The following is an 11,402-nucleotide window of genomic DNA, read 5'->3' on the forward strand; positions in this document are numbered from 1 at the left end:
GCGAGAGGGCGGGCGCTCTTTGCGCGCTGCAGCCGCGCAGGCGCACTGCGAGGCTTCGCGGGCGCGGCGTCGGGCACGCCAACTGGTTTAGTTGTGTGCGCCAGACGCTCTAGGGGGGCGGCTCTCCTGGTGCCTCTCTTCAGCTATGGCGGAGGCCATGGATTCGGGGAAAGACCCCAACGGGCCCACTCATTCCTCGACTCTGTTCGTGAGGGAGGACGGCAGCTCCATGTCCTTCTACGTGCGTCCCAGTCCGGCGAAGCGCCGGCTCTCGACGCTCATCCTGCACGGCGGCGGCACCCTGTGCCGGGTGCAGGAGCCCGGGGCCGTGCTGCTGGCCCAGCCCGGGGAGGCGCTGGCCGAGGCCTCGGGCGACTTCATCTCCACGCAGTACATCCTGGACTGCGTGGAGCGCAACGAGAGGCTTGAGCTGGAGGCCTACCGGCTGCGCCCGGCCCCGGCGGCCGACCAGACCCTGGAGACGAAGCCGGGGGCCCCGGCCGAGGGCGCCGCGGAGCCCGAGCAGAAGCCGTACACGGGGCGGATGGGGTTCACGGACGCGGACGACTTGGCCATCTTGACCTACGTGAAGGAAAACGCCCGCTCGCCCAGCTCCGTCACCGGCAATGCCCTGTGGAAAGCGCTGGAGAAGAGCGCGCTCACCCAGCACTCGTGGCAGTCCCTCAAGGACCGCTACCTCAAGCGCCTGCGCGGCCAGGAGCACAAGTACCTGCTGGGCGACGCCCCCGTGAGCCCGTCCTCCCAGAAACTCAAGCGGAAAGCCGAGCAGGACCCCGAGGCCGCCGACAGCGGGGGTGAGGCCTGCTGCTGCGGCCGCGCGGGCCCCCTGCTCACCCCGGTGCTGGGGCGGGGGCGTCTCCTCCCCTCTGTGTCAGGCGTCCATTGTGGCGTGTTTGCTGGCGCCGCGCGGCCCCTCCCTCTCTTGACATCCGGGTAAAAGTGCAGCATTGTTTTCGTCTCTGAGTTTCCTTTGCTTTTCCAGTATCTGGGATATTGGCACGGTTCGATGTTCAAAAGGTACAAAAAGCGCGCATGGAAAGTCCTCTCGCCCTTCCTACCCACCCAGTTTTTTTCCCCCGAAGGCGACGCGTTTACCAGCTTGTGTTATCTTTTCAGAGAGATTTCAGAGACTGGTTTTGGAAAAGTATTTCCATGTTCAGCTGGGTTCGATATAAACCATTTTAAAGCCGTGCCAGACGAGTTTGGTTTCATGTTTTGGCTTAATTGAGTGCGTAGTCCTGTGAGAAGGTTTTCACCCACTGGACAAGGGTTGTGCTCAGGGGAAGTGAGCTTTTAACGCAGTTGAATTGAATGTTGGGATTCAGGTGTGGTTAGTGATGCGGGGTTGGTGAGTCGAGGAGTTGAAAGATTTGTTGGACTCTCAAGGTTTGGCAGTAGTGCTCTTTTATTTAGAGAATAGTGTGGAATAGCGTGGGGACAGGACCCATGGGCAGTCAGGCTGCTGCGGGGGGACAGGGCCCACAGGCTGGAGGAGGTGCTACTGCTGCCGGCATGGGGACAGGACTGATGGGCAGGCAGACCTGCTGCGTGGGGACAGGACTCACGAGCAGGAGGAGCTGCTGCTGCCGCTTCTGCTGCAAACATGAGTGGAGAGTAAGGCTAAATAAGGCATAGTTATGTGAGCCATCTCTTTACAAGACAAAGGAAAAAATATGAAAAAAAGTTAAAATGGTATCAGTGCAGGTGGGGTCTGGCTATTGGGTGATCCCCTGACTTTTAGATAAGAATCAAATCGGATTAAGTAAAGGTCAGAAGCCACCACCCTAAATTACTTACGTGAGATTGCCAGACGCTAACCAACTTAAGTTCTTGCCTTCCCCATTGAGAGTTTCTGGAGACAAGGTCATCTCCCTTCTTTCACAAATGCAAATGTCTCTCAAGGGGCAAGCAAATTCCAGTCGTTGGAGCCTGCCTCTCATCTGCAGTTTAAAATTAACCAGCCTAAAATCCTCATCAGTTAGGACACGGTGTCAAGCTGTTAAGATGCTTCACTTTTGATCTAGTGGGTATAGACAGCTTAAACTGACGGAGCCTTTTGTTTAAAAAGGCAAGTCCCCCCCTTCCGTTTTCTTTCCTTGTGGCTATTAGATGTAACAGGTGAAGTCTGGGGAGGTAAATCTGTTTCTCCGTTGAGTATGCTTAGTAGGAATTTTGTTTTTGGTAAAAGTGACATTTCAGATTCATTCATTCAGCAGATATTTGAGTACCAGTTACTGTTATCCTGCTGGGATATAACGATAAATAAAAGTCCCTGCGGTTATGGATCTTAACATGCTAGCTGGGCAGTGCTAAGTGCTGTAGAGAAAAGTAAATCAGCGTAAGGGCTGGGGAGGAGGTTCTTCTCTACAGGATGCTAAGGGAAGGTCACTACATAGGCTGATGTTTGAGTAGAGACCAAAGGAGATGAAAGAGCAAGCCAGGTGGTTATCTGAGGAAGTGTTCCAGGCGGAGGGAATATTAAGTGCAGAGGCCATGAGGTGGGAATGTGGGTGGTGTGTTCTTGGAGCAGCAGAGAGATCAGTGTGGCTGGAATGGAGTAAGCAAGAGGGAGAATAGGAGAGAGGACAAGGCTGTGTGTATGGGTGAAGTAGGTCATGTAGGGCCTTGCTTTTAAATCAGTAGTGATGGGCCTACTGGGAAGCCATTTGGAACTTGGGACAAAATTAAGCAGGATTTACCCTACTCTACATATTTTGATCACGTATTTAAATGTAAAAATTAAAATCCTAAAATGACTAAGGGAAAACACTGAAGAATATACTTTTTTTTTTTTTTTGAGGAAGGCTAGCCCTGAGCTAACTGCTGCCAATCCTCCTCTTTTCACTGAGGAAGACTGGCCCGTGCTAACATCCGTGCCCATCTTCCTCTACTTTATATGTGGGACGCTTCCCACAGCATGGCTTGTCTTCCCAGGCGGTGCCATGTCTGCATTTGGGATTTGAACCAGCAAACCTTGGGCTGCCGAAGCGGAACGTGTACACTTAACTGCTGTGCCACCAGGACAGCCCCTGAAGAATATACTTTTTAATACAGTCATGAGCTTCATTAATGACATTTCAGTCAACAACAGACTGCATATATGACTGTGGTCCCATAAGGTTCTAGCCTGGGTGTGTAGTAGGCTGTACCATCCAGGTTTGTGTAAGTACACTCTGTGATGTTCAAACGACCACAGAATCGCCTGACAATGCATTTCTGAGGTTGTGTACCTGTCCTCACGCATGATTGTATTAGTCACGTGTGACTGTATTAGCATGGGGATAGTCCTGAAACCAAGAAGACTAAGAAAAAGTTTTAATATATTTGATTACTTAAAATCAAAAACTTCTCGTGATAAATAAAGACAGGGCAAACTGGAAAAATATTCCCAATACTTTGCAGAGTTGGTTTCCTTCAGGACCAAAGAGCTTGCAGAAGTTAGTAAAAGAAAAACTAGTAGAAAAATGAGCAAAGGAAATGGAACAGGAAGTTCCCAGAAAAGGAAATAAATGGCCAATAAACAAATGCAGAAGTATTGTTAAATAAAAGTAAATAGACTCTGAGCAGAGGGCCAATATAAGCCATGCCTGTACTTCTGACCCATAGAAACTGAAATAATAAATGTGTGTGGTGGTGTGTTTTAGAACAGTAAATCAGCAAGGAAATGTATTTTATCAGATTGGCAAAAATGAACAAAATGGGTAATACCCAGAGTTAGTGATGTATGTGAAAAACAGGTACACTCCTACATTACTAGAAGAAGAAAACTGGTGTGATTTCTTTGGAGGGCATTTTGACAAAATCTAACATTTAAAATGCATATTCCCTTAAACATGGCAATATTGCTTCTAGGAATTTATCCTACAGATATACTCAGACTGCAAAAGGGTGCATAGTGAAAAGTAAGTCTCCCTGCTACATACCCTTCCCCTGGTTCCTCTCCCACAGGCAACCTCTGTTATTGTCCCTTGGCTGTGTCCTTTTTGCTCATAGTAACATTAGCACGCTAGACATCATTTTGTTTTACAGTTTGCTTTTTTTTTAACTTAATAGATATTGAAGTTCTTGTGTGTCTGTGCCATAATTTGTTTACTTTTTATTATAGAAAATTTCAAACATTTGGAAAAGTATAATGAACTGTACTGCATGTACCCATGACCCAATTTCACCTGATTATACATCATGGCCAATTTTTTTCATCTATACCTTTCATCCTGACTTCTGGGATTATTTTGAAGAAAATGCTAGGCATCATACGATTTTATCTGTTTCAGCATGTATCTTTAAAAGATAAAACTTCTTTTTTAAACTACTTTAAAAAAATTTATAGAAAATAAAATTGGCTTATTTTGGTATATAGTTATGTTTGTTTTTTAAATTTATTTTTTATTGTACAGTATCCATTCCATAAATTTACCATTTTAACTGTTTCAGTTTGGTGGCATAAAGTGTGCAGCCATTGCCACCATCCATCTCTAGAACTTTCATCTTCCAGAATTGAAACTCTATACCCGTTAAACACTAACTCCCCATTCCTCCTCCCCCAGCCCCTGGCAACCACCATTCCACTTTCTGTCTTTATGAATTTAATCTCTCTAGGTACCTCATGTAAGCAGAATCATAGAATATTTGTCCTACTGTGTCTGGCTTATTTCACTTAGCATCATGTCTTTAAGATTCATCCATGTTGTAGCATGTGAGAGAATTTCCCCTTAGTAGTCAGTTTTTGTTAAGTAGAAAAGAGAGCAGAGTTAAATCCTCAGAGAACTAAGAGTAAAAGAGAAACAGGAGGATGTTTAGCTTTAGGAGTTGCTCCTTTCTGTAGATGGCGTGTTGTGGGTTGTGATGTATCTCCCAGATCTGCCTTCAGCAGCTGGGAGAGCTGCCTTGCGCATAGTCCTGTCATCTCAGGGTGGCTAGCATCCAGTGACTGATCTATGTGGAGTTATAATGTCTTGGCTCCCTCGCTCCAACTCAGTCAACTCGGAAGGCCTTCCCAGCTCTAGCTTTTCCCTGGTTTCAGCTGAGGCCCTGTTGGAACTATTTCACAGCTCAGATCTCTCTCTGCCCACTCTTGGTTTCTTCTCTTCAACAGGTGTTTTCCCGGAAGCACTCTCTAATAAACCCCTTATTTTTTTTTTTTTTAAAGATTGGCACCCAAGCTAACAACTGTTGCCAATCTTTTTTTTTTGCTTTTTCTCTCCAACCGCCCCCAGTACATAGTTGTATATTTTAGTTGTGGGTCCTTCTAGTTGTGGTATGTGGGACGCCCCCTCAACATGGCCTGATGAGCGGTGCCATGTTCGTGCCCAGGATCCGAACCATTGAAACCCTGGGCTGCCGAAGCGGAGCGCGTGAGCTTAACCACTCAGACATGGGGCCGCCCCAAATGCCTTATATGTTAATCGCAATCTCAGAATCTGCTTCCCAGAGAACCCAATTTATGGCACAGTTTTGTTAATTTTCAAAATCTGTAAATACAAAGCAAAAAGTGAATTACGCTTGAAGAGTATTTTTATTTTACATATCAGAGCCTAGGAAAATTATCACATTTGGATAGTACAACTTTCCAGAAACAAGAGTAGAAATTATTGAACATGCATGTGTTGTGTTTTTCTTATCCTCTGACCAAAACAGATGTCTTCTAGTAGAAAAGGAAAATGCAGGCTTACTTTTGGCCTAGAGCTCATGTACTATATTTTTGGTTTCTGCAAAAGAGGCTAATTCTAATCTGATGCTGTTCGTCTCTTTAATAGAACCACAGAATAAGAGAACTCCAGACTTGCCTGAAGAAGAATTTGTAAAGGAAGAGATCCAAGAGAATGAAGAAGCAGTCAAAAAGATGCTCGTAGAAGCCAGCCGGGAGTTTGATGAGATTGTGGTATGTTAACTAAATTTAACTCATTTTTTTCCTACCTATGTCCTTCTCCTTTGAAAATGGTCATCGTATCTACCTTTTCATACACCTGAGGCCTAGAAAGGTAAGAGAGAAGTTCTAGGAGGAAAATGGAAAGTGGGACTGATCCTAGGTTCTAGACATGCAGCTTTTAGTTTTTGGTAGGACAACTTGAGTGGGAAGGGAGAGAGGGAGAAAAATTGGGAAGAATTATTTTTAAACAGTATAAAGCATTCCATTTTGATACTTTGATCTCAGTATAATTTTTTTAAAGTTAAGGCTATGGATTTTTCTTTTAAAAGCATTTTTATGCTTCTCAGGAGAATAAATGTAATTTTTTAAAGAGTTAAATTTTTTTATCAAGCAAGTGTAGCTTTTGGTATGCAGGTTTACCTTGGAGATATTGCAGCTTCAGTTCCAGGCCACTGCAATAAAGCGATTGTTGTAGTCAAGTGAATCACATGAGTGTTTTGGTTTCCCAGTGCATATAAAAGTTATGTTTATACTATACTATAGTCTATTAAGTGTGCAATAGCATTATGTCTAAAAAAACAATGTATATATCCTAATTAAAAAATGCTTTTATTGCTAAAAAAATGCTAACCATTATCTGAACCTTCAGAAAGTTGTAATCTTTTTGCCAGTGGCGGGCCTGGCCTTGATGTTGATGGCTGCTGACTGATCAGTGTGGTGGTTGCTGAAAGTTCGGGTGACTGTGGCAGTTTCTTAAAATAAGACAACAATGAAGTTTGCCACATCGATTCACTCTTCCTTTCATGAATGGTCTCTCTGTAGCACATGATACTGTTTGATAGTATTTTACCCACAGTGGGACTTCTTTAAAATTGGAGTCAGTCCTCTCTAACACTGCCACTGCTTTAACAACTAAATTTATGTAATATTCTAAATCCTTTGTTGTCATTTCAACATCTTCACCAGGAGTAGATTCCATCTCAAGAAGCCACTTTCTTTTCACATCCGTAAGAAGCAGCTCCTCGTCCGTTACAGTTTTCTCATGAGATGGCAGCAATTCAGTCACATCTTCAGGCACCAGTTCTAATTCTAGTTCCCTTACTTTTTCTACCACGTCTGCAGTTACTCCCTCCCCTGAAGTCTTGAACCCCTCAAAGTCATCCATGAGAGCTGGAATCAGCTTCTTCCAAACTCCTGTTAATGTTGATATTTGACCTGTGAATCACAAATGTTCTTCATGGCATCTAGAATGGTGAATCCTTTCCAGAAAGTTTTTAATTTACTTTGCCCAGATTTATGAGAGGAATCACCATCTATGGCAACTATAGCCTTATGAAAAGTTTTTCTTAAATTATAAAACTTGAAAGTCAGAATTACTCCTTGATCCATGTGCTGCAGAATGGATGTTGTGTTAGTAGGCATGAAAACAACATTTATCTGGTTGTCTCCATCAGAGCTCTTGGGTGACCAGGTGCATTGTCAGTAAGCAGTAATATTTTGAAAGGAATCTTTTTTTATGAGCAGTAGGTCTCATTAGTGGCCTTAAAATATTCAATAAACTATGTTGTAAACAGATGTGTTGTCATCTAGGCTATGTCATTCCATTTATAGAGCACAGGCAGAGTAGATTTTAACATAATTCTTAAGGGCCCTAGGATTTTCAGAATGGTAAATGAGCATTGGCCTCAACTGAAAGCCACCAGCTGTATTAACCCCTTACAAGAGAGTCAGCCTGTACTTTGAAGCCAGGCATTGACTTCTCTCTAGCTGTGAAAGTCCTGAATGGTGTGTTCTCCTGATATAACGCTGTTTCGTCGACATTGAAAATCTGTTGTTGAGTGTAACCACCTTCATTAATTATCTGGATAACTTGCTGCAGCTTTACATCAGCATCTGCTGCTTCACCTTGCACGTCTAAGTTATGGAGACAGCTTCTTAGATCTCGTGAACGAACCTTTGCTAGCTTCAGATATTTCTTCTGCAGCTTCCTCACCTTTCCTTTCTCAGCCTTCATAGAATTGAAGAGAGTTAGGGCCTTGTTCTGGATTAGACTTGGGCTTGAAGAATGTTGTGGCTGGTTTGGTCTTCTATCCAGGCCACTCAAACTTTCTCCAGTCAGCAATAAGTCTGTTTTACTTTCTTATCATTCGTGTGTTCACTGGAGTAGGACTTTTAATTTCCTTCAAGAACTTTTCCTTTGCATTTACAACTTGGTTAACTGACACAAGAAGCCTTTCTCTTTTTTTTTTGAGGAAGATTAGCCCTCAGCTAACTACTGCCAGTCCCCCTCTTTTTTGCTGAGGAATCCTGGCCCTGAGCTAACATCCATGCCCATCTTCCTCTACTTTATATGTGGGACACCTCCCACAGCATGGTGTGCCAAGTGGTGCCATGTCTGCAGGTGGGCTCCGAACCGGCGAACTCTGGGGCCACCGAGAAGCAGAACGTGCGAACTTAACCTCTGCGCCACCGGGCCAGCCTCAAGAAGCCTAACTTTCAAGCTATCTCGGCTTTTGACATGCCTTCCTCACTAAGCTTAATCATTTCTAGCTTTTGATTTAAAGTGAGAGACATGCACCTCTTCCTTTCACTTGAACACTTAGAAGCCATTGTAGGGTTATTAATTGGCATAATTTCAACATTGTTGTGTCTCAGGGAATAGGCCCAAGGAGAGGGAGAGAGACAGGGGAATGGTTGGTCATTGGAGCAGTCAGAACACACACAACATTTATCGATTAAGTTTGCCATCTTATATGGGCATGGTGGCATCCCAAAACAATTACAATAGTAACATCAAAGATCACTGATCACCATAACAAATATAGTAATAATGAAAAATTTTGAAATATTGTGAGAATTACCAAAATGTGATAGAGATGCAAAGTGTGTAAATGATGTTGGAAAAATTATGCTAATAGACTTGCTTGACACAGGGTTGTCACAAACCTTCAATTTGTAAAAAAACATACTATCTGCAACACACAGTAAAGCTAAGTGTAACAAAATGAGGTATGCCTGTACTTACAGCTTTTTTGGAATTGTTTTGGTTCTTCCGTATTTAATCTAGCTTCTTATTCTCTGTTGGAATCCCATATTTAATCATAGTTACAGAGAAAGGCAGGAGGCATAAAATAATGGGTAATTTTAAAAAATCCAAATTATATGTGCGTATCATCTTCAAGAAAAAGGATATTGTAGATTAACTTTTCTTACTAACACAAAGAAAAATGGCTAAGCCTCAGTCTAAAACAGGAAAGTAATGTAAAGTTTGTGTAATTGATGAGTGAAGGAATACACAGGAATTGGCAGAATTTAGGGATTGTTGCCTTTATTTATTTATTTATTTTAGGAAGATTAGCCCTGAGCTAACTGCTGCCAATCCTCCTCTTTTTGCTGAGGAAGACTGGCCCTGAGCTAACGTCCGTGTCCATCTTCCTCTACTTTATATGTGGGACACATGGCTTGCCAAGCAGTGCCATGTCTGCACCCGGGATCTGAACTGGTGAATCCCAGGCCGCCGAAGCAGAATGTACGCACTTAACCGCTGCACCACTGGGCCGGCCCCAGATTGTTGCCTTTTGTAGTTTGAGGGTTTTTTTTTAGTTTTTGCTATTTGGTTCATTTTCCATAAACTTTCAGATGCTCTCAACAACTCTCAAACATGGCCTACATAGGTCTCTTCTCACATAACATGCTTTGTAATGTGTCTAAATGTGGTATAGCTTGGAGAACCTAATATATTCATACAGCAATGTTTTTTGAGTACTTATTATGTGAAGGCATTGGTAGGCACTGGGGATGTAGTGATGAGCAAAACAGGTACAATTCCTACCCTTATTGAGCTTACAGTCTGAGTGAAGTCAGACAGACTTTCAACAAATAATCTAATGTACACATGGGTACACATATGTATGTGTGTGCATATACTATATTTTTTAATATTCAGTGTAGCTGCCAATGTTGTAATACCAGAAGTGATTATACATACACATACGCACATATGCACACACACTTAATATACCTACCACCTACACACATATTCCCCCTTACCCCATCACATAGGTATATACGTGTATACACATCCAACATGAGTAAATGTAAGAAGGAACATAGCATATTAGAGGAACATCCAGTGTGATTAGGGTGAAAAGGGTAAGAAGGCAGTAGTTGGGAGAGACGAGATAACACAAGAGTAAGTGTTTGTGACTTGATAATTAGGAACTGGTTGTATTCATCACTTTCTCTAGGTGGATGAGAGCCCTGATTTTGAAATACACATAACAATGTGTGATGATGATCCACCTACACCGGAGGAAGACTCAGAAACACAGCCTGACGAGGAGGAGGAGGAGGAGGAAGAAGAAAAAGTTTCTCCACCAGAAGTGGGAGCTGCCATCAAGATCATCCGGCAGTTAATGGAAAAGTTTAACTTGGATTTGTCAACAGTTACACAGGCCTTCCTAAAAAATAGCGGTGAGCTAGAGGCTACTTCTTCCTTTTTAGAGTCTGGTCGAAGGGCTGATGGGTATCCCATTTGGTCCCGACAGGATGACTTGGATTTGCAAAAAGATGATGAGGCTGCCAGAGATGCATTGGTCAAAAAATTTGGTGCTCAGAATGTAGCTCGGAGGATTGAATTTCGCAAGAAATGATTGGCAAGCTAATGAGAAAAGAAAAAAGGTGTGGCAGATGAGGTGGTTAAAAAAGGGTTTTGACTGTTGATCTTCAGAGATTCTTACATTGGAGCTGACACTTGTCTTTTGACCAATACTACCATTGCTCTCTAAGTCCCAGATTTTGTAGCCAAGCAGAGTTGTGTAGGAGGATAAAAATAAAAGAAATGGGATATATTTAGAGCAGTCCCTGGCAGTATCAGTGTGCTTATGAAAGGAAAATCTAAACTAGAGAGAACTTGGTCTGCATAGTAGTAATCCTTTTCTGGAATGGAACCCTTGCTATATTGGTGACAGGAGTTAGTGACAAAGTCAAAGGAGGAAAATTAGGAGGGAGATCTTTTCAGGCAGCATGAATAAAGAACCTCCTATCTTTTGGCAGAAGCTCATCTAGATTGTGGTAGATTCCAAATTAAGAATCTAGAAATATGGAAAGATTTCATTACAAGGCCTTGAACATGGACTATCCCAAACTCTGTATCCCCCGTTGAGCTCTCATTTCTAGACTGCTTTGAAAACTCCATATTCCCTTTGTTAACGTAATATTTGGGGACCCTGCTTCTTGGCTGTTCTTTTCTTCAAGTCCTTGATAGACATGTCTCTAGCATGTATTTTCTTACCACCCGGTTTTTAAAACACACACACAACCCTAGAGAGTCTGAAGAACAGTCTTACTTTGTTACTAGTAATGTGTTTTTAGTTAGTCTTTAGCACAAAACTACCCCCGATTGTGTTAGATTTAAAAATTAGTAGATTAATTTCTCTCTGTTGTATTGCTTTCATTATTGAAAATAAATAGAACTTTGTATTTGAGTCTCCAACAAGTGTTTTCTCTGATT

General features: G+C 42.9%; 1 protein-coding gene across 1 annotated transcript; it reads left to right on the plus strand.

The window, feature by feature from the left end:
- Positions 1-2: 2 nt before the first annotated feature.
- On the plus strand, positions 3-11,384 carry TERF2IP (TERF2 interacting protein). Its single transcript, XM_008511015.2, has 3 exons — positions 3-815; positions 5,778-5,902; positions 10,138-11,384. Exons 1-3 carry the CDS (start codon positions 146-148, stop codon positions 10,540-10,542), a joined length of 1,200 nt encoding a protein of 399 aa, XP_008509237.2. The 5' UTR covers positions 3-145; the 3' UTR covers positions 10,543-11,384.
- The last annotated feature ends 18 nt before the right edge of the window (positions 11,385-11,402 follow it).

Source organism: Equus przewalskii, chromosome 3 (assembly GCF_037783145.1).
Source record: "Equus przewalskii isolate Varuska chromosome 3, EquPr2, whole genome shotgun sequence".
Lineage (NCBI taxonomy): Eukaryota > Metazoa > Chordata > Mammalia > Perissodactyla > Equidae > Equus > Equus przewalskii.

What these genes read in the sequence shown, in the direction of transcription:
- TERF2IP (XM_008511015.2), top strand. Translation starts at nt 146, where the DNA reads ATGGCGGAGGCCATGGATTCGGGGAAAGACCCCAACGGGCCCACTCAT. An exon ending in CGAGGCCGCCGACAGCGGGG is followed by an intron (nt 816 to 5,777) that starts GTGAGGCCTGCT and finishes TCTCTTTAATAG; the next exon opens with AACCACAGAATAAGAGAACT. An exon ending in GGGAGTTTGATGAGATTGTG is followed by an intron (nt 5,903 to 10,137) that starts GTATGTTAACTA and finishes CACTTTCTCTAG; the next exon opens with GTGGATGAGAGCCCTGATTT.